Source organism: Gopherus flavomarginatus, chromosome 9, assembly GCF_025201925.1.
Source record: "Gopherus flavomarginatus isolate rGopFla2 chromosome 9, rGopFla2.mat.asm, whole genome shotgun sequence".
Classification (NCBI taxonomy): Eukaryota; Metazoa; Chordata; order Testudines; family Testudinidae; genus Gopherus; species Gopherus flavomarginatus.
This window is the reverse complement of record NC_066625.1, coordinates 88,161,654-88,185,170: the sequence shown is the minus strand read 5'-3', so window position 1 is coordinate 88,185,170 and position 23,517 is coordinate 88,161,654. Positions and strand designations below refer to the sequence as shown.

General features: G+C 38.8%; 1 protein-coding gene across 8 annotated transcripts in view; it reads right to left on the bottom strand.

Annotated features, from left to right (window-relative positions):
- Positions 1-23,517, bottom strand: part of IQCH (IQ motif containing H) — a 115,084-nt gene that overhangs the window by 71,491 nt on the left and 20,076 nt on the right. For 5 of the 8 annotated variants that reach the window (XM_050967543.1, XM_050967538.1, XM_050967540.1 and 2 more), the window contains 7 exons: positions 17,780-17,891; positions 16,536-16,664; positions 14,553-14,767; positions 12,948-13,499; positions 12,251-12,317; positions 4,533-4,616; positions 79-254 (listed from right to left, as the gene is read on the bottom strand). In XM_050967543.1, the coding sequence (XP_050823500.1) occupies positions 79-254; positions 4,533-4,616; positions 12,251-12,317; positions 12,948-13,499; positions 14,553-14,767; positions 16,536-16,664; positions 17,780-17,891 (1,335 nt within the window). The other 3 variants (XM_050967545.1, XM_050967544.1, XM_050967542.1) reach the window with 3 other exon arrangements.

Genomic DNA, 23,517 nt, shown 5'->3' with positions numbered 1-23,517 from the left:
AGAGCGTTACACGTTATAAAATTTCCAATTTAATTTTACTGCATCCCTCAAGCTGTAGTAATTAGAAGACAAACTCACTGGGAAGCTGTTTATAGCTTCAGGGGTGAGAATTTTGAACCTGTCCTGCAGGTCACCCATGTCCTCAGGGTTCCCAGATCTAACAGCTGCCTGCAGACCCAGGAGTTTATTGTAATACTGCAGTAACTCCTCACTCAGATGAAGGGGGCAGATGTAGATGACGTCAACGTTGGCATCTAAAACAAATGGGCACAATGTTCATTATCCGTAGAAAGGTAAACTCCATAGTGAACTGATATCTGATAATTCCTGACCATTTGCTAACAAACAGCTTCCTTAAAAGCATACTGGAAATAAAATGAGCTTTGTAATTCACAAACCTTACTGGTTTAACTGCTTTTCTGTGCTTCAGCATTTCATTGAAGACAAGTCAGCAACCCAAAGAAACAGCTAGCTTTCAGAATTAAGTTTGTAGAACACATTGGGGGTAGAATTTCCAAAGCGTTTCAGGGGGATTGAGCAGCACAACTCATATTAACATCAATGGGAATTACGCACTACTTTAAACATGTGTCCCATTAACTTCAGTAAATTATAAAACTGAGCTGTTAGTTCTAGAAAGCTGATGAAACTGCAGTTTCATACTCTGCTTGGATTTTGTATGGCCTGGTCTTATTCTTGCCCCACCCACGTAAATGCTCATAGTAGGCAGGGCCGTTCCTAGAGGGGTACAGGACCCAGGGAGGAAGTGATAAATCTGTCACTTCCGGGACTGACTGTGCTGGCCAATCACACCAGCTCGCAGGGCACCCTCAAAGCGCAGGGCCCAGAGCAGTCGCCCCTATTCGCCATACCAAAGGGGTGGCTCTAGGGTGACCAGATGTCCCAATTTTATAGAGACAGTCACGATTTTTGGGTCTTTTTCTTATATAGGCTCCTTTATCTCCCACCCCCTGTCCCGATTTTTCACACTTGCTGTCTGGTCACCCTAGACGGCTCTGACAGTAGGATGGCATTATTAACTTCTGCAGAACAAACGGGTGTGCAGATTGGCCTGTTAAATACCAAATCTGAGTTCACGCACATAAAACAAGTTGGTCTGAAAGACTGCATGTGCAAACACTTAGGTGTGAAAAACTGCCACACAACTGTAGATGCCACTTCGGAAAATTTGATCCAGTGTGTTTTTTTCTAAAACATTAATATTAGACATTGATGAGTTAACAGGCCTCATAACATCAACACAGTGTGCTGCTTTGAGATCTACAAATGAAAAATAGTACTACCAAGGTCTGATCCAACTCCCAGTGAAGTCAATTGTCTTGTCTTCACTGGGAGTTGGATTGAGCCCTAAAAGTGCCACTAATGATTATTATTACATCAAAATGAAATTTAAGAAGGTGCAGCAAACAAATCTAGGGGAAAAGGTGGTAAGAAGGAAAACCTCATTTCATAAACGACTTGGAATAAGATATTCCACTCATTTACTTTGCTGTGGTGCATTACTGCAGGAAAACAACACATGCTAAAAAAATACATATATAGTGTTCAACTGGTGTACAAAAAAATTACACGCGCTGAAGAGCTAGCCCATTGTCTAAGCTCTGATTATGCACATAAAAAGAATGCATAAAATTCATTACCACATAATTTCAAAAAGTAATTACAATGAAGAGAACAGTCCATTTGGCCTTTGGTCAATATTCAATATTACTTTCAGTCACTCTTAAAAATTTACCAATCTGGGCACACAAACTGCTCACCCACCCTGGCTGTGACAATGAAAAAGCTAATGATATTGCAATATCCTGTCAAAAAGTTACTTGCCCAGGGTAAAGTGAGTGAGCAGAATTTTGCAAGGCTGAATTAAAGACTGCTAGGACTACCCCAGCAACAGCTATCAAGATCTCATTTAGACATAAGCTGAAATGCATAGGGAGACTGTAGCTAATATCTGATTATATTAGTGTAAAGAAACATTCTTGATACTCTAAAGCAGTGTTTCCCAAACTTGGGACACTGCTTGTGTATGGAAAGCCCCCGGCGGGCTGGGCTGGTTTGTTTACCTGCCACGTCCACAGGTCCGGCCGATCGCGGCTCCCACTGGCCGCGGTTCACGGCTCCAGGCCAATGGGAGCTGCTGGAAGCGGCAGCCAGTACGTCCCTCGGCCCACGCCGCTCCCAGCAGCTCCCATTGGCAAGGAGCAGCAAACCGCAGCCAGTGGGAGCTGCGATCGGCCGGACCTGTGGACGCGGCAGGCAAACAAACTGGCCCAACCCACCAGGGGCTTTCCCTGCACAAGTGGTGTTCCAAGTTTGGGAAACACCGCTCTAAAGAAACCATTAAACCAATGTTGCAAGAATCTGTGCTCTTCTGTTGGGCACAAATTAACATCTGATATATGCTTATCTATAAACTCTATGTGTTTTACCCCTTTTTTTCAGTTTCTACTTATTTTCATTCTCAGACACCCAAATAAATCTTTTCCTGTGCTAAGTACTAACATTTATCTAATCTAGAATTTAAGGTGGAGTGGATGAGCTCTGTGGGTTAAACACAATTTTAAAAAGTATTTGGTCCTTTTCTGCACTACAGTTTACAATTCCGTTACTTGCTAAAAAATGATTGCAAACAGTAGTGAAAACAAGGCCAATGAAATGGCCCCACTCAAAATCCTGGCCCACCGGAAACCACTGCTGGGAAAAAATTTATTTACTCATAGACTGTACAATATGGTGCAACTCACTGAAAAGGACAGGTGGCTTCTGGGGTTAGATTGTAATCTTATAAACTCCCATGCAAATGAATAGGGTGTAACTGTGGAAAACTCACTTCTCTGGTTTTGAGAGACCCTCCCATTTTGCAGAAGCACTAAGGCCCTGATCCGACAGACACTTGCACATAACTTTGCGCATGTGAGTAGCCCACTGAATCCCATGGGCGTACTTATGTATTAAAGTTACTCCATGGCCAAAGTGTTTGTCAGATCAGAGCTGAAATTTGAACACAGGAGATCTGATGAATTTTTGGACTTCAGTTGCAATGTCCTATTTCTGTCTAATGGCTCCATTCCCCAAGTCCTTGCCAATGTGAAAATGTTCACATGAAAAAGGGATGCAGGATTGGGCCTTATCTTAGTTTAAATTTATGATTCTATATAAATGATTTTAATAAGTAAGAATTAAACAGGTTTAGAATAGGATTAGAATTGAAGAGAATACTATCAACTTAATTTTTTAAAAATTGATTAATACTAAAAGAAAAAAAGAGGGTTTTTTTGATAAAGCACCATTTAATAGTATGGTCTGCACCTTTGGGGTTTTTTAAAAATGTTAAAAATATTTAGGATTTTTTTCTGGTCCACAGTTTATGTTTAGAAGCGTCTTTTTGAGGATAAATGGGGCACTGAGCAACATCATCCAACATGCTCAAGACCTCCTCCCTTGGCCCCCTCCCCTTTCCCTCTTCTGCCTACTCTCTTTCAACTTAAGCTTTGCTGCTGCTGTTTCTGGTAAACAAGTTCATGTAGTCCACATAGTGCACATAAAGTGCTGTCAAATGCACAAAGTAAATAAATGGAGAAAAAGAGAAAAAATTAAAAATCTCTCTACTCTCCTTCAGTTGTAATCTTCGGGTTTATTTCTACGTTATTTATTGCTAGGACCAAAATTCTGCAATGTAATTTTCATGTTCATAGATATGAAGGTGAGAAGAAACCATTCGATCATCAAGACTGACTCCTATATAATGCATTGATGTTCTTCCTTTCAGTTTCTAACAAACAATGTAAATGTAACAAATCTATCTTTTAAAAAAAAATCCAAAAAATTAAAACCAACTGTACTATGGAAAAACAACATTAGTGCCTAGATAATATATAAAGGCAATTACATTATTATTTTAGGCTACTGTAAATTTCTAGATCTAACATTTTTGTTACAAAGTTACTAAATGGCATTTATGAAATAATAATGACACTGAAATATATATGAATCATGTAAAGTATGTCATTCCAGGGAGCCAAGAAAGTTGGTCATTGACAAATTAATATTCTTCATTGCTTTGTTTAAAAGAGAACTGTCATGCTGGGGAAAACTTTCAAATATATGTTTCTTGTCTTATTTGCTAATTGAATATAGGCTTACTCTTTCCCAGCATATCTTCTCTCCTAATGTGATCCTGAATGCATAACTGGCACTGCCGAATTATAAGTCAGATTCTATGGAGTGCTGAGCACCCTCGTCTGCCAAGAAATGCTCAGCACCATACAGAATCAACTCATCTTACTTCACTGCAAAATCAAAAATAACAAGTATGTTCCTCTTATGAAAATCTCACAGAGCAGTAAAGGGCATAAAGGACCGATCAAGTACTGAAAAGTGCTTTTGGGTTTAAATGCTCTCTGCATTCAAGATTACTACAGCAAGGAACTCTCCCTCATCCATGCTCTTTTCCTTAAAAATGAGAGACAAACAACAACAAAGATGTAGGCAGCTGACTGCACTTACTATACCTAGTATGTCACACAGCCTCCCCATCTGCAAATTCTGTTGAAGAGCAAAATCAGGAGCAGCCTCACGAATGCACTGGGAATACCCTAAAAAGAAAATAAGGTACCAACATCTATTAATAAAACCCCTCATCTCATGTATATTTCAAAGAGATCAGATTTCAGATAAGCTAATTACATTTTTCCTTTGAAAGTTATTATTTAAAAATATATTTTATAGTTATTCTACTGCTAAGAATTAAATCTTTATTTTAAATAAATAGTCTGAAATACAAACGCAGAGCACAATTCTGCTCCTATTTAAGTCAAAAACAAAACTGCTGCTGATAAAACTGAGAGGAGAATTAGGCCAATAAAATGCATGCCAAGAAGCTGATTCTACTACTAGAAGCTTCAATCTATTTATTTTTATTATTATTTTTTCTTTTACTAAGGCAGTAAAACTCCCAGTACCAGGATCATGGAAGCACACTGAGGATTTGTGACATGCAAGGATGAAAGTTTAATGCATTGTGAGAAATGCAGAGTATGCTCAAATTCCAGAGGTGTAGTTCATTGGGGTTTGGAATGCATAGCTCCTATAGAATATTTTTTAAATGTTAGCTCAGATTCATTCTTGACTGACAGTCTGATTTAGGCTAAATACCTTGTTGTCTGAAGCAAGGATTTGCTGATACTGAACACTAAAGAAAACAGATGCACCAAACAGGACGAAATAAATAAATAAATAAATAAATAGATAATAAAAGCAGCTCATTTTTAGTACTAGTGGAAATCCTACTGAGAGTGTATTTTTGCTATGCCAATTTTCAGGAAAATATTATAAATTTGGACTTTTGGCCTCTTTAGTGAGAGTACAATATCCTCATGTCACCCTCTAACATAATTATATTTTTTAGAAATAGCTGAAGTGAGGCATTTAACATTCAAACCTGGCATTCCTATAAAAGGTTTTCAATCCTTTTGTTTGTTAAGACTTCTCTGAGTGGAGGGAGGCCTTCTGAAAGAAGTGTGTTTTACCAACTAAACACACATGATATCATGTGTCTGAATTTAATAAGCCATTTTTTGTTAATGGACATGAGCAACATAGTGCCTATGTAAAATGAGATTTTTAAATAAGAACTGCAGTATTAAAACTTGCAGAGCATTATAATCCCAAAATACATGCAAGTGTTTATTTTATTTGAGTTTGTGCATGTTGTTATTTTTTTAAACAGCAGAGATAAGTAAGTGCCAGCACAATTAAGTAAGGAGCCCTTCTGATCAAGCAGTCAATTCTATCAGCACCTTTTCCTTCAAACAACGATAAAAGGCAACAAAAAATACCTCATTAAAAAAGGCACCCAGAGTACAATCTCAATGACATCTGATCACTTAGTGGCAGAGGATGTAGTGTATGGATGACTAACAACCTGTGTGGACTAGGATTATCTATCTGAAGGGCAGATTCTGACTGATTACATCCTCACCTTCTAAAAGGCTTCTGTAAATGACATGTTTATAGTGACTATAATCTCTAATTGTGTAGATTTTAAAATTTAGCTAATCTTAAATGAACCTGTAGAAAAAATATTTTAATAAAAATATAAGATCAATTGCTAATAGAGACAGTTGCTGTTAAATCAATAGGATGTGCAGTCTAATATCCAGTGTTTGACATATACTCTTAAATGGTCTGTTAACAAGATCTGGTAACATGAAGATGTTACAGTTTTCCACACATCTGCACACGGATAGCTATCTGGTATGACTGAAATTTGCTTAAATACTGAAGTATTAAATTTTGGTAAGATAACAGCATTAGACTTGCATAGGATACTGCTATTGCACCTTTTCCTTTCTTTATTGCAAGGAATTTGTTTTTGATCAGAAAATTAGTCATGAGTAACCAGCAGCATTCTCAAATAGTATGTCAGTGCTGTTCTGTATGTATATCCATGATCTATAGAAGCAACACCTCAAAGGAAATACTGAGAAATTAAATTCTAAGAAGATTTAGTCCATAAATTTCAAAGGCAACCACTAATTGCTGATGCCTCAACTTGAGACACATATAGCTTCATTTTGAGTGGTCCTACACACCCACAGCTACCATTAACTTAAACTGCCATTGTGAATGGTCACCACCTTTCAATGTCTGCCTCAACTGAGGCTCTCAAAATTAGTGGATGCTTCTGAAAATCTTGGCCTCAGTCTCATGAAAAATTAAATTTTACAACCCCCACGAGGTCAGCATGGAGAAACTGAGGCACAGATAAATTAAATAATTTGCCTAAGTCACATAATAAATCAGTGGTAGAGCAGGGACTACAATCCAGGTTCCTGACACCCTCTCATGTTTCTAATACACTAACTCTAGCGCTTAATAATTCCTAAATTTTAGACACAGGAAACTGACAACTGGTTTCCAAGCACTGTACTATACATATGAAAATAGTTTAGTATTTAGGGAACACATTTTGGCAGAAAAATTGTATTAATATTGTCATTTTGAAAATGCATAATTTAAAATGGCAAATATTTAAATTTTAGCTATGGAACAAATTTCAATAACTTTTACATTGCTGTAGTTCTGCAAATGCACCATATCAGCCATAATATGTAATTTTCTAAAATTAGTTACCTAGATACCAAGGACATATGTCAAGTCACAGATCAATGGCATGAAGATTTCACACAATTTAGGTCAATAGCAAAACTCCAGATTCACCCATCATGTCCCATGCACCTACCAGCTAACAGCAGGCACAACACCAATGGTAAGTCCTGGTGCCTGTTACATGCTCCGGCTCGTGAGCCAGTACTACTCATTAAAGAAGCCTCTTTCCGTTCCACTTATTGCAGCTTCAATCACCTTCACAGTGTCACAGAAACCTAGAAATGTAGGGCTGAACAGGACCTAGCGAAGGCATCAAGTCCAGCCTCTGCACTGTGGCAGAACCAAATAAACCTAGACCACCCCTCAAATGGTGTTTGTCCAACCTGTTTTTAAAAACCACCAATGATGGGGATTCCACCACGCCTTGGAAGCCATACCAGAGTTTAACTAAACTTATAGTACGAAAGTTTTCCAGAGTATCTAGCCTAAATCTCCCTTGCTACAGATAAAGCCCATTACTTCTTGTCCTATCTACAATGGAATAGAGAACAATTAATCACTGTCCTCTTTATAACAGCCCACAGTTAATTTACATTTACCATGATTACATTTGCAGGTAGTGCGCTGTGAATGTACCTCCACTTTTGATATGTGCAGTTACGCATTTGTTTTAGGTCTAACTAATACTTTGGGCAGCTGGGTTTGGTTTGAAAGGGTCTGAAAAGTTGAAGCAATTTTGCAACTACAGAATCTCTGAATATGAGCTCAAGCCATAACTATAGATCCTCTTTTGTGTCACAGAATCACAATTTTGGATGGGTAGATCATGCTTCCAATTGGAGCTGAAATCAATGATGTGGTAATATTTTGGTCGCCCAAACCTGCAGCTTATCAGAGCTTGATGATATGCCCTTTCACTCACATTCAGCCCCAATCCACCATGATGTGCCAATGGCTGAGCTGAACTACAGAAAAGCTCAATCACTTAGAGCAAGAACTGTGGATTTCCAAGTGTAATGTGTGATCGTGGTACCGAAAGAACATTGAGGGTCTGCTTCTCTAACACCAGCTTCACACCAATATAGCTCCACTGACTTCAGTGGAGTTTCTCCCAATTTACACTAGGGTAAACGAGAAAAGAGTCAGAGAAAATGGGAGTAGAAGGGACTACTGTTGCCTGCCCATCTCAGCCCCTGCCAGGACTCACGACTCTTTCTAAATATGTTTTGCAGGTCCCCATTAGTGCCTGGCCCTAGCAAAGAACCTGTAACACCTTTCAGAACTGCCTTTGAAAAGAAAAGAAGTGGTATGAAGCAGGGAGGTGGCAAAGACAAAACAGTGTAAGAAAGTTGGGGTTGGGGTTTTTTCCCTTCAGAAAAAAGAGGAGAGAAAGATAGCTGGAGTTTAACCAGCTGATATTGCCTAATATATTGGGCACGTGCTAAAACAGATCTCTAATTTACCCAATATACTTGGCATATTTACTTTCAAGTACTAGTATTCATTGAAACACTGTTTTCTAAAAGAATGTGAGTGTTGCACAGGAGTTGCACTCACATGCAGCAGAGTGAAGGGGTTAAAATGGGGAGGAGGTAGTGAGGAGGGAGAGGGAGAGAAGGAACACGGGAGAAAGCGACAATAACCGTATATTAAGCAAAGTTTCTGCAGAGTAATGTTACTGAGTGGAGCAGTAATTTTATTAGGAAATAATGCCACAGTGGCTCTGTGTTGTAATAAGAGGCTCTTGTTGTAATAAAATAAACCATAATTCAAGAACTAGAATATCTTATTGCAATTATATTTTTTTAAATATTTACATGTTAATTTAATGAAGATGACAATAAATTCTCAATAGATAATTACTGTCCATTAATGTTTTTGCTTGGAATACATATTAAAGATCAGAAATTTTACATCAGTGTAAGTGCAAATGGAATTTGACGTAGAGTCAGATCAAATTTGGCCCCAAATCTAATTTTTGCAAAAATGATTAAAAGAAGGTTTTATAATTTTAAAACAATCCAATTAAAAGAGTTATATAAAAATAATAAATATTCTCCAACAGTATTTGCAAATGAAATATTGCAACACTGTATTAAAGCATTAGAATTTGAAAGTGAAATTGACTTGAAAATTACTATAAACACAAGTGAAACTGACTAGCCTGTTTTCACTACTAACAGAGAAATGCAAAAAGTAACAAACTGTTTAAATAATTAAAGATTAGATTTTTAAAATCCAATTTTAATAAAACAAGGCTTTGTTGTTAGTAAAAGGAATATTGAAATTTGTTCCTTAAAAAAACTATAATTTTTAACCTGACAGTGTCTCTTTAACCAATCATCTCACTTAATATTTCCCTTAGTTATGTGCAGAGAATGGGTACTTGTAATGGTCCTGAAATGTTCTTCAAACTGAAAAAAGCTGAGAAATTCACAGTTAAGAATGTGGCCTAATTTCAGTGGCGTTCCACCGGTCTGAGAAGAGATTCAGGTTTTGACACTCAGGTGAAATCCTGGCTTCAATGAAGTCTACTGCAATTCAACAGAGCCAGGATTTAATGTCCTCCATTCTTAACTAACTATACTGCAAAGAAAAAATATTGCTGGTGAAAAGTACTTTGTCAAACATGCACTTCTTAATGCTCAGCAGTTGTGTTCCAACTTTATAGTTACTTAGACATATTTTTATGTTGATATGATTCAATTCCTTTGAGAAAATGCCTGTTGAAGTCTGGAATTTTGTGATTAAGTAGCGTTGAGTCAGGCCATGATGTTTAATAGGTATGTTTATATCTTCAGATTATAAAATGCATATTATTAGTTCAAAGAGCAGTGTAGCCTCTTGTGTAAACATCTAATCAAGCTTATTTATTCCGATGCTCAATTAGGCCAAAAAAGAGGAATTGTTTTGGTATCTTGGCTACAAGTAATTAGCAGTGTTTTTCAAAATAGGTATTATTACAGTACTTGTCAGAGCAAAACAACAATCAGAGAAGATTTTCTGACAAATTATGATGACAGTAACTGGAAATGCGTTAGTGATGGATGAAAAATCTAATGAAAATATCTTTGAAAAAACAAACCCATGCAGAGAAGAATATTTAAAAATGTCAAGATGTTCCCATTTTATTTTATTTTATTATATACTTGAAAGGGTCTTAGTTCATAGAACTGAAAAGCCTTCATGTTTTCAGTTTTTAAAATTTAAGCTATGTTTAAAGCTCTGTTCGTGTCAATCTTGTCAACTTCCAGCTATTATATTTCATATTTGCATATCTCAAAAGCAACTCAACTTTTTAAAAAATTCTGTTTTCAATCTGAATCTCTTATAAAAGAAAAAAAAAGTGCAAAGCTTTTATTCTTTCAACGCGGACGAAATGCTTATAGGAATCTAAAATATATCTAAAAAACTTGAAGTCTGCAACAGAAATCTCAGTGCAGTTGCATATATTTATAGTAAATAAACATGAATACACTTTTCTTACAATACCTTAATAATCCCTATTTTGACTGACATAATTTTAATATTTCCTTCATTTGGTAGTTATATATACACCTCATAATTTTCTAAGAAAAAGATTTGAACTCATAATAAAATGTACCTAATACAGAATATTTATTTTTTTAAAAGAGACAAGATTCCTATCTAGAGCCCGAATCATATAACTTCTTACATGGATGCCGACTGCTGCATACAATAAGTTGCAGGTTAAGGGGCTAGACACTAGGTCAAATGCCAAATGAAAACGGATTCCCTATTTAGTTTAAACAAGTCTCCAGAAGGTTTTAAATATTTTCAATTATATCTATACATTTGCTGGAAGTTAACAGGGTCATTTGCGTACCAGGGACATTTCACTTTAAAAAAGAGTTTTGAATGTTTCTCTATTTTTATAATACCAAAGCTTTGAAAACAACTTGAAAAGCATTCGTTGCTTAGCAATATTGCTGACATTTGAGTTTACTATATAAATAATAATTGTTTTTCTTCTATAACTGGTGTCCCTTCCAATTCCCATTTTCATCAGGTTCAAAACCATTGGAACTTAAATATTATTTTTAAATGTTCATGTTTTAAATTAGAGTTCTGATACATGATTTAATCTGGCATATTAATTCATGTGAGAATTTAAGATCAATATGCAAATAAAAACAGTGGTTCATCGGCTATATATTTATGTTAACATAGTTTTGCAAATTATCTTCTCATAAAAATCAAAGGATATATATTCCATAAATATGAGAGACAGAATTTATTCACAGTTTTCATTAATTCAAATCTAAGACAGTTCAGTTCATGAAATCCTAACTCTCTAAGGTCAATTAATTTGCTATGAAAGCGTAAAAAATAAATCAAATCACAAATATTTTGACAGCAATTCATGTTTTAAGAGATTATTGGTGCATTTTGGAAATTCCCAAGAAATCATATTCTATCATTTCTAAACAACTACATTTGGCCACTGCTTTGAAGAAAACAGCTTTTAAGTTCCCCAATTCATAAATGTAATTAAATAATTACATTAGTGCTAATTAACATGAAACTGCAGATTATTTAAGCGCAAAAAACACTATTCAACTTCTTAATTATTCTTGTTCACACAGCATTTCCTTTTGCTCAGGCGCCCTAGGTGCAAATAAAGCATCCCATCTGCTCGTAATTAGAACTAAATAATTTCAGAGAATGTAGCTTATCATTTTGACTGCACATTTGATTAAAAACAGTGTATAAGCAATACCCTGGCTTATTGCTGTAACAGCAACAACACACACAGGCACACGTTCTCCCATCATTAAAGAAGACTGAAAACATTATCTGTTATTTCAGGGGGAAAAAATACAACTTTTTAGTTCATTTCATACAGATGAAAGCGAATTACAGCAAATCACCTCTCCACTGAATAGCGGCCTCCACATAATGACTTTATTTGCTTAATCCCCAAATTAAACGCCGTTTCGAGCGAGGGCCCTGTGTTATTACTCTCATCATGTTGAGAACATTTTCCTGCCGAGACCAATTTGAATAAAACAAGGGGCCTTCCTTGAACTCAATCAAGGAGTCATAATGTGGTGGGTAATAGAGGTTGCTGATAGATTTGCAGGCAAAAGTGTTATACCTAATGATGGGATATGGATAATAGTCCTCCTGGAGGTCCTGATGCGATTCCAGTTGGCTGCCAGATGCTAAAAATCAAGAAGATCATTGATCAGTGACAGGAAGCTGTAGTGGATTCATCTAGTCAAACTTCAGCTGTTTTTCCACTGTACAGTTAAGCCAGGCATAAATTATATTAATTGATTTAATTACATACTTAAAACATCTTCCCCAATTAATTTAATTAGGTGGCTACATGAAGCTACTGGCAGGGGGAGATTAGAGGCTGCTCACTTAATTAACAGAATATGAATGAAAAAAAAGAAAGCAAACATAAATGAAATTGTGAGCACTAATTAAAAGGCTGCCTACAAACTTAAATACTTTCTGACAAAGTGGTGACAGCAACGTAGACAAGAGAGGGATTTTTTTTCCAGCCAATTTACTGCCACAAGGTATATATAGGGAGCTATGGTAATGCAGTTAAAACATTGATTTTCTGACAAAACTACCAAAGTCAAAGTGAAGGGACATTTTCCATAGAAAAATTGCAACAAATTCTGCAGCCACAAAGGCTGAATCACTGGTGACGGCTGAAATATGACACTCGGACAAATGTATGGTTAAAGGGAAAAAAATGGAAACAGCTTCTTGTGATTACTCAAGCAAGAGATGTTTCGAAAAGAAGTGCTGCCGTAGCAGCTGGCAGCACTGCACACCTTGGCCCTGATGTAAAAATTCTCCAGGTGTCTCTGACGTGATTCCTTCAGGGTCTTTTTTACACGTGCCATGTGACTATGCAAGAGCCAAGAAATGGCAATCACACCTGATGCCCACTGCTGCTGCCTGAAATGGATGTAGGCTTTTCTGGCCTTATAGCGCCTCCATGTTGCTTGGATCTTTGTGGCAGCCATTTCAGTACCATGTTGCCCTTTGTATCTCTGGCCAGGTTGATTTAAGATCCTTTTCACAGTTGTCCGGTTCTTTATTACCGACAGAAGGTCATCTCTGGTTGGCCTCTGGTTAAGTTCAAAGTCCGATATGAGTTCCATCAACTTCTTACTCTTTATTATAGCCAATGGTACTGCATAGTCCTTGAGAAGCTTCTCAATATATTCCAAGAAAGAAAGAATACTTCCCCAGGACAAACAATAGTGCTGCTTGAATGCCAGGAAATCTGGAGCCTTATGATCTATAGTGCCATTGCAAATAGTTATATCATAATCCAAAAATGTATTCTGTAAGGGCTGAGATGGCATCATATGTGGGCTCTGTGGAAAGAGAGCACAGCCACAGATTAAAAGTAATTGCAGCTACTTATAAATGAGTGGTCAAGACATACTACCATTTTATCATTTACCACACAACTGTGGGAAATTATGGATCCAGAAATGTATTCCTCATATTGATTTAACATATACATGTCATAAGCACAAAGGCTGGCCCATATATACTTTAAAACTCATTACCAGAAAAGTACCTTAGGGGTCACTCAAGGCTATTAACATTTTTATAGAAATATATTAGTTGCTCATGGGAACTATGCTTGATCTTATCATATATAAAATAAAGCTCTATAGTAACTCTGATATGGTCAGCTGATCCCACAATCTGTATGATTTACCAGACAACAGCCTTCCAACATTGTTATCTCATTCATAGGATGTCCACCAATCCTGACAGAATGGATAACATCCTCTCCTACATGCTTAGCAGGGACAGTGCTCTCATCTCCCAAAACTACTTATCAAGACTCACCCTACCAGAACTCTTTGTCTCCACTGGAGACTTCAGCTGGTCACCAGTTTTAGCTTTTGCTCCAACTTTACTTATTTCAAGGGACTTGAATTCTTAAATTTTCCAGCCTTATTCACCAAGCTTGCTTTATTTTTCCTTTTCAGTTCTCATCTGGGCCATAGCATGGATCAGCACGCTAATGATACAAAAGTCTTAAAAGGCCAAGCAAAACTCAAAGTCCTGATCTGTATGCAACACTTTAATTCAGGTGCATGCAAAGAGAAGGGGATGTCCCTTATGCATTGATGCCAAGAACAACCATCAAACCTCAAGTAATAACTGAAGTCTATCACTCAGGCTCAAACTCTCCTATAGATGCATGTGAGACATTCTGTGTGCCTATATGAACAAAACAAGAATTATAGGAGAGACAGTTTAGCAAACTAGCATTAGGGGAAGTCTTTCCATTTACTTCAGTTGGCTTTGGCCTAATTGAGTGGTGCAGGATCATGTCTTAAACAATCTTTGATGAAGAGAGCACTGAAAATCTACATGATAAAATCTTATTGTCATCAATGCTTAAATACCTTTGGCGGAGGGGAAGTGCAATTTATCAACTCCAGGCCTTGAACTGGTTGCGTCCATAATCTCTTCGATTTCTTAGCTGAAGCCATGGAGCTGCTGGATGGAGGTGGAGCAATGCTACCTTTGTTTGAGGAATATGAGTCATCAGGACCTCTTTGTGTGTCTGGAAAGATGAAGATATCTGTACCAGCAAAGTCCACCTTGCTACCAATCCCTCCTGTACCAATAGAACAATGCAATATAAGGTTTTATTGCTAAAAAGAAATACCATACAATAAAAATAAAGTGCAATTTCACCAGTAGAAATTGGCCCAGAAGCTATCTTACTTTACTTTGATGTCCAAATAGGTTGCTATTTCCAAAAGATGTAATCCAAATATTAAGTTTTGACCAAATCAGCAATATTTTTGGAGGAAAGCACTAATGACATAACTTTGTCATCAAATGCTAATAAAAGCCTAACAGACTGAAGGACAATCACAGATCTGCTATCACAGATACTGGGATCAGGTTACCATAGCAATTTTTAATATACATTTTCTAAAGCTAGTGTACCAGTCAACTGTATATTCATTTTTCATAACATATTCAAGCACCTGATCATTGGTGGGAATGGGGAACCGCGGCGAATGGGAGCTTCAGGGGAAGTACCCGCAGGCAAGGACAGCGCACGGAGCCCTATGCCTCCCCTCCCCCAGGGGCCGCAGGGACGTGGTGCCAGCCGCTTCCTGGAGAGGCGCAGGGCAGGGAGTCTGCCCTGGCCCCAGTGCACGCCGCTGCCACCCTGGAGCCCAAATCCCTCCTGCACCCCAACTCTCTGCCCTGAGTCCCCTGCTGCACCCTGCACACCTCCTGCACCCCAACCCCTTGCCCTGAGCCTCCTGCTGCACCCTGCATGCCTCCTGAACCCCAACTCCCTGCCCTGAGCCCCCTGCTAATCCTGCACCCCAAGTCCTGCCCTGAGCCCCCTCCCGCACACCACATCCCTCCTCTGCCCAAGCCCCTTCCTGCACACCACACCCCCTCCCACACCCCACACCCCAACTCCCTGCCCCCACCCTGCATGCAATTTCTCCACCCAGATATGGCCCTCAGGCCAAAAACTTTGCCCACCCCTGGTGTATACTATAGAACTCCTGAAATGTTTGTCACTTTTACTCCATGTTATTCCACGCCACTGCCATGATAACTCACAGCCCTTGGTTTCATTTTTTGGTAACATCCATCCATCATGAAGCCTTTCAAATCCAAAGCAACTGCTGTCGGCTCACTGGTGGACTTGATCATTCCTACCATAGGGACCTCAGCCTTTCTATACAGGCTTATGCAGCAAGAGAATGCTAGATTTGAGTAGATTCTGTATCCCACATTCAGGTTTGGTGTACTTTGGTAGCACTCCTCCTCTGAGTAAGTCTCTGATTTTCCTCTAGTTGAGATAGCCAGGCACAGCTCCTTCCAGTATCTTGGCACCATCAATTCTCAATCAGTTAGCATAAGTCACAGTTGAATTATGAACTTTATTCACTACTGAGCACTGAGGGCCAGATTTCAAAGGTATTTAAGCATCTACAAATGCAGATAAGCATCTAGTGGGATTTTCAGGAGTATCCCAGTGCCAAACTCCTGTTGAAAACTCTGGAACTCCAGCCTCAAGAGTACACCTGAATATAAATTCTGTTGGCTTTGGGGGAGCCTGGAGTAGGGCACAACAGTTGTGCCCCATGATTCCCCAACTGGCAAGCTCTTTTCCAATACATCCACACATTAGGTAAGCAGCCTAATCAAAATCTATGGGAGCTGGGGACCTGGATGTTTTTGAAAATCCCAGCAGACGCCTCTCTGCACTGTTTGATGCCTAAGTACCTTTAAAACCTGGCCCTGAGTTCACTGCCTCAGCAGCTCTCTTAAGAGAAAACAAGAGCCTGGGGAATAGAAGGCGAATTTCAGAATTTAACTGAATAGAATGATCAACCCTTTATCCTTACCTACAACTGGCTTCTTGTGCTGTTTGTGAAATTCATGGAGAGGAGCTGCTTTGGGTAAAACAGGAGGTGACTCAAGCGTAATCTTTGCTGCTGGTGGAATTAGCCTTCGCTCAATTAGATTCAAAATACCTAGAAAATGAAAAACATTGCTGAACAATGTCATATTTAATTTCTTGTTTTATAAAGTTACATGAAGCATCTCAGGTTACCTAAAGAAAAATGTTTCACGCTCTTTAAAGGACTTGTAGCTATTCTTTCCCTAATCACCAAAGACAGGATGTTGTCAATTGGTAATTGTAAAGAAAGAAATTAGATGGAGATTAAGACAAGCCTTTTTGTTTGTTTTAATGAATTCTTCCTCACATCAGTTGGAACTAGAGGAGCAGTGGTATTCTTTATATGACAAATCCAAGGAAGGCAAACTTTGCCTATAAACAGTGACATTAAAATGAAATATACTGGACTAGGACAGTATTATAAACAAGAATTATATGTTTGTGAAAATGAGGAACATGTAGTAGAACTACTGAAAAGAAAGACTTGTAAATTACACTGTAATTGGGGCTATGGAATTATTACAAACAATTTGACCCATTCTCTAAATAATCCAAATGCAGCTCCAGTTACAGTCCTGGGGCAACTTCAGGCCCCTTTGATTATTTTGAAGAAACAGGCATTCATAGTGGCCACTTATTTTGATCTTGGTGCAACCACACAGAAAGTCTTCACAGATTTTTCTTTCCAGCAGCAACAAAACTCTGTGCAAGAAGTTGATCGCTGGCTTACAGAAAGCACGTGCTTAATATACTGACGATGTCCCTTAACTCATTCTCTAAAGCTCCAGAAAGCAGCTGAGAATAAACTCTGTTGGTTTTGGGGGAGCATAGGGTACAACAGTTGTGCCTCAAGGTTCTTCAACTGGCAAGCTCTTTTCCCATACATCCATTCATGGGATACGCAGCCTGGATTTGGTCCTTACGCTTTACTGATGATGATAATGCTTTTCAGCTCTCTTATCAAGGTATCTCAGTGCGCATCACAAACATTAAATAATGAACTCTCACAATATTCCTGTGCAGCAGATATTATTGTGCCAGTCTGTAAAATGGAGAAGAGTAGAGACGCTAAATGGCTTGCACAAGGCAGACTAGGTCTTGACTCCCAGCAGATAACCTTGCCTCCTTAGAACTCAGTATTTCATCTTGTTGGCATAAAAATGATAGGATTAGGCATCTATGACTGACCTTTCCTTGCATCTCTTTCTAATATAGGTAAGGGAGAATCCATTTGATGAGAGGCAGGCAAAACTGAGAGGTTACCAACTGTAGGGCCTTTCACGATCTTCTGAGTGCATACCTAAACACAGAGAAAATGCTCCTTTAGCAACCAATATTTCTGGTTCTGCAAAGAACTCAGGTTTTCTACTTGCGTAAAGCTAAATAATAAATACAATTTCTGCTATGAACAGTTTCATTAAGGTTTAATAATGTAACAGTACGGGCACTGATTTTACTGCTTATGAACATGCTGCACTATTGTCTACTGTCATTAGTGTATGTAATTTAAAATAAAGTTAATTAAATCCAATCAACATCTTGCAATTTCTGCTACACAAAGTCAGTGTACTAGTTAATAAAGGAACTGCAAGGACTTTGCTCAATTTTAATGACTATATTATAAACATAGTATCTCTTGACAGAGCAGGCTTTGAATACAGGAAACATGTACATACGCCATGTACTGGAAAGGAAAGGAAGCAGGAGATAGTAGTTGGAAATATGTAAATAGATCCTAAGCAAATTCACTGCACAGATTATTGTATTTACAGTATATGTAACTATTTGTAATCAGTGAACATTAATTACTGTAAGATGATGGAGTCTGAGGGTACCTTAAAGGTAAAGCCTGCATCTTCTAAGTGCCGGTGTGAAGGCACCATGTTCACGCACACATAATCCTCATATGGCAACGAGATTATAGCTATTATGCCTAGTATCCTATATATGGAGCAATGTACAGGGGAAAGAACAGATTTTTATAATCTTACATTACTATATATACACACATGTACTCAACACCATCACTTAACATTTTGGCTCCCTCTTCAGGTATCATAAACATTTCCTTTTCGCTCTGGTAAGGATACATCTTGCTATACACGATGGGCCACATGTTGCCATTCTGTGTACACCAATCTCACCTGAAGCAAATGAGCGTTCAGAGAGAGGATCAAATAAGTCTCTGATATTGCGTGTGCAACTGTAGGCATGCACTTACTTTGTGCTATTAAGCATCACAAATATCCTGATTTGTGACCATAAAACAGATGCTTGCCGATTTCTGCATATGCAAAATTGAACATGCAAACTCAGAGGCCGAGTATACTGGCACTCACATAGAGAAAGACAATATGAGTTGGTTCTGATATCTGATCATAGATCTGACAATTTTTATTTTCAGGACTAAATTATCACATCTTTGGTCACATGTCAAGAAAAATGTCAGAGCAAATAGCTGCAATGATGAAAGAGGGAAAGAGAGAAAAAAAGTGATTTCTAATCTGTTTTAATCTGACATTGCTTCATATCACTGTTCTAAAAATCTGCTGTAATGTTTCAGAATAGAAGATTCAATTTCTAATTATTGGTGAGTTCTATCAATATAAATACAGAAATATCTCCATATGAATGGCTATGTTGAAAGGGTGATATAGAGTGATTTAAAAAAACTCTTCAATACATTACATGTTCCAAGATGTTATTGCAGGGGAATTGGGAGGAATCTATCAAGGAGACAGAAAGATAGTATTGAACTTAAAGCCTGAATAATAATGTATGCTGTAGAATCCACTACCTGAAACCCCCTGGGTTGTGTTCCCTTCTATACATTACATATCTGAAAACTATAGTTTATGAGCTTCGACAACGATTTAATTAAGTTTGTGAAAAACTTCCCCTTCTTTTCTGAACTCCAGTTTATCCAAATAAATTCCATGTTGCCTGTTCCATTTGGATGAATGAGGGTCTGCTTAATAACCATAGAAACAAACGTGATAGCTCAACTGACTTCAATGGGATCATGACAATTTACACCAATCGGGGATCTGGCCCAAAGACAGTAAAACCACAACAGTGGAAAATGGCATTGCCTGACTGATTCTAGGGCCAGTAAGGCATAGGTAAATCTAGGGAGTCAAGAAAGATCCAGTTTAAATAATATTCTCAACTATCTTGGAGAAGTAAAAGGCAGACCTAACAGTTCTGAGGCATAGAGCACAGTTTATCCAGATTTCCAGAGAGCCTTGGATAAAGTACCTCTGCCAGGTTGCTTCTGAAATCAGAAGCATCTGGGATCCAAGTTAAAATGCAGCAATAGATAAAGCCAAGAAAAGTGAAAGCAGAGTTTTGTCAGCAATAACAGGCTGATCTTAGACTTTACCCCTTTGGGACAAACAGCTTAGATGAAGGTTCCAGCTACAAACTTGTTAAGTTTACCAATGGCACAACATAGGAGAAGAAAATGCTAATCTCAGAGCTGCTCTGCTCTGCAGGCAAAGGACAAATGAAATGAGAATCTTGGTCAATCCAGTAGTCTAGTGGATGCACAATATGCTGCTACAAAAGACAAAAGGCCCACTCCCTCCCCTTCCAGTAGGCCAGGGGCTCAGTGCCTACTAGAACTTCCTCCGGAGCTGAAGGAATAAGGATGGATTCATCCAACCTTCCTCATATGTAGAGAGAAAGGTTGTACGATATGGAGCTTTTGTGAAGGACAGAAGTAAAGGGGACCAAATCCAAAACAAGAGCATTCAGGGACACATTTTCAGCCCAGTGAATGTTCAGCTAACCAAGCTGCATGTCTAAATGGCTGTTTGAAGGCAAACAACATTTGCTTCTCACCCAATTCATTTCACACATAAAATTGGAGGAGCGTGCTGAAAATCTGTTCTTCAGAGTCAATTATTCTACTGTTTGCAAGGTCATTATCCTGTCTCCTTCAAACTAACTACTACCGTGAAGCCTCCGGTAAACTGCTCACTGATAATGGCTAGACGAGTGACCAGAAAAGATTTCCGATGTTTTACCATAGGCAGGGCAGATAGCCCACCTATTACTGAGGTTGCTCAACATTTCCTGTTATAGAACCTTTTTTTCCCCAGTTACTTATAACTTTGCCACACTTTAACCATTTGGGCTGAAATTTTCCATGCACAGTGCCTGCTACAGGTTGAACTTTTTTGGATAATGTCAGCCAAAATGATTCAGCCATTTTTTAGGACAAGGCTATGGATAAATACACTATTTTGCCCATGCTGAAAAATTCTGGTGCCCTTTTCTTTGAAAAGCTCTAGTGCTCTAATATTTCGGAGAAGGGACTTGAAATTTATCAGGGAACTGATCTTTGTTTCAGTGGCCTTTTGCTATCCCTGTGAAAATCTACCAAAATTTGGCCAACTTATAAGCCTTGAAAAAAATCACAGTTTACACATGCTCAAAAGATATTTCTTAGATTTCAGCAGCTACATTCTCCAAAGATTCCATCCACACTGGGCACGTTGCAGTCAGGGGCTAAGCAGGAGTTTCCCTGCAATAGCACCTCTGGGCTGCTATGGGTTGCACCAGATCTGGATGGAAGCAGGGAGCCTGTCACTCCAGTGCCGCCAGTGACTTTCCTGCTGGGCCCAGGCAACATGGAGGAGGAAGCTATCCGATTTGAATGCACAGGGACAAGAGGCAGACTTGCAAAGGGAGGTTGGGGAGTAGATTAGAACAAGGAGCTGAGTGGGCAGGGGTGTGAAGACAGGACTGAGAAGTGTCCAGTAGAGAGGGAAAGTGGGACTAGGAGTTCAAGTGCAGAGGCAGATCGACTGGCAGGGCGAGGAGACTGGGAATGGGAGCTGGGGGGAGACTGGGACATGCAGCCAGGGAGGTAAATGTATGAGTTGGAGCCATGTGGGGTGCAGGGAGACTGACATTGTTTGAGGAGATGGGGCTGAAGGAAGATTGGGGCTGGCTGAGCAAGGGACAAAGAGCCGGGAGACTAGAGAGGGACTAGGAATGGATGCACAAGGAGCCTGGAAGTGGAGCAGACTGGGTCAGGGATACCAGAGGGGTGAGATTAGCATTTGCTGGACAAAAAGTTTGGGACTGAGATGAGAAGCCTGAAGAGTAGCGACTGGGACTGGCTAGGTGAGAAGAATGGAACTGGGACTAGGAGGCAGATGTGGGGAAGGGAGAGGAATGGGAAAGGTTGGAGGGGAAGGATAAGAAGGGGGGTCAAGTTTTGGGGAAAACAGGCAGAAAAGTGTGCCCACTAGAGAACACTGCCCTCCAGAGCTGGAATGGAACCTCAGAGTCCTGAATCTCACCATTCCTCTGATGTCAGGAAAGGCCTGTGAAATCCATTGGCTAAGTGTCCCAACACCCTGCCCCACCCCACCACAGTGCTGGTCCACCCAGAGTATGATAATATACTACTGCCATCAAGACTCCACGACCTCAAGTGGAGAGATCTGTGTGGTTAAATTAAAGGTTCCAAACCTGCTGCTGAACCATGTGGGTGTCAATATGATGCCACATGATGGGAGTTTCTGATTTTTCAGTTAGCTTTTTTAAAAGCTTAGGAAATTACACACACACAAAATTGCATTAAAAGAACATTATTAAGATAATACAGTCAAGCACTCAAAAGTTATGAAATGCCAGAATTAAGGTTACCTGGACAACCTGTAAAGTGGGGATAATGATACTGAAGTCCTTTGTAAAGCACTTTTGACTCTGCTGACGAATAGTGTTATAAGAACCAAGTGTTAATAACTGTTGTTATTATGTGTACGGCACATAGAGCAATGAGGCCCTGGCCTTGTTTTGGGCACTCTTGTAACACAAAATAACAACAAAATTAATCAACGTTATAAAAAAGAATAGGCCATTTGTCATATTTCTAACTAGGAAATGGAGGAGATTGAAATATGCAATTTATAATTTCTACACCCTGATTCATACAATAGCATTGCCAATGGCAGACGCCAAGAAGACTGAATAGTATGCATGTTTCATTACAGTAAAGATTTTTTAAGGCAATAATAGGTGCACATTTTTGGTTGCGGCTATTATGAAACATTACACTCTAAGGGAACGAGAGGTATGATTCTTTACTTCATTATATTCCAAGAGTATAACGATGAGAAATGTGGCAAAGATTAACTTTACACCAGCCAAGATTATAAATGGGTTGATATTGAGCAAAGAAGGTCACAGCTACGCATCACCTCACCCACACTTAAATCTTGCAACCAGTGAGTTGTTTTGTTTCCCTGCACGTGGGGACACAATGAAGTATATACTAAAAGAATGGGATTTAATTAAATAGCAGCTCTCTTTTCAAATCATTGCCATTTTGTGCTGTATCTGTACAGCAGCATTGATTTTACTGCTGGCCAGACTTACCCTCAGTTTAAATCCTAGCAGATTTTTCATGATAGGTGGTAGTGTGCACTGTGTGCGTGTCAGTAAACGTATGGAATAAGCTGCAAAGAAAAGCAATTGAAGCAGAAAGTATGAGTTCAAGAGAAGCCTAGATTTGTTTCTGGAGGAGGAGGAAATTGAAGAGTAAGGCAAGGAAGCAGGTCGGTGGAATTAAATTTCTCTAAAGTAAAAGGCAGGTGTCAACTAACAGGGCAGATGTACTGCATTTTGAACAGTAGGGTGATTTATTCTCCCATTTACATTGTGCAACCCTACTACAAGGAAGTTGTTATAGCTGGACAACCTGAATTGAATTGACCCAGAATTCTTAATCAGGAAAATTCTATCCAGCCTAGCAAACCTCCTCTTTTTCACTAACCCTCTTGCTTTCCATCACAGCCTCTCTTCACCACAAAGACATTTCCGCTTATAGAACCGAGTTATGCTCTTTGCCCTCCCCTGTAGTTTATTCCATGTGACTTCAATGGGGCTGCCCAGAAGCAAGTGAAGGCAGA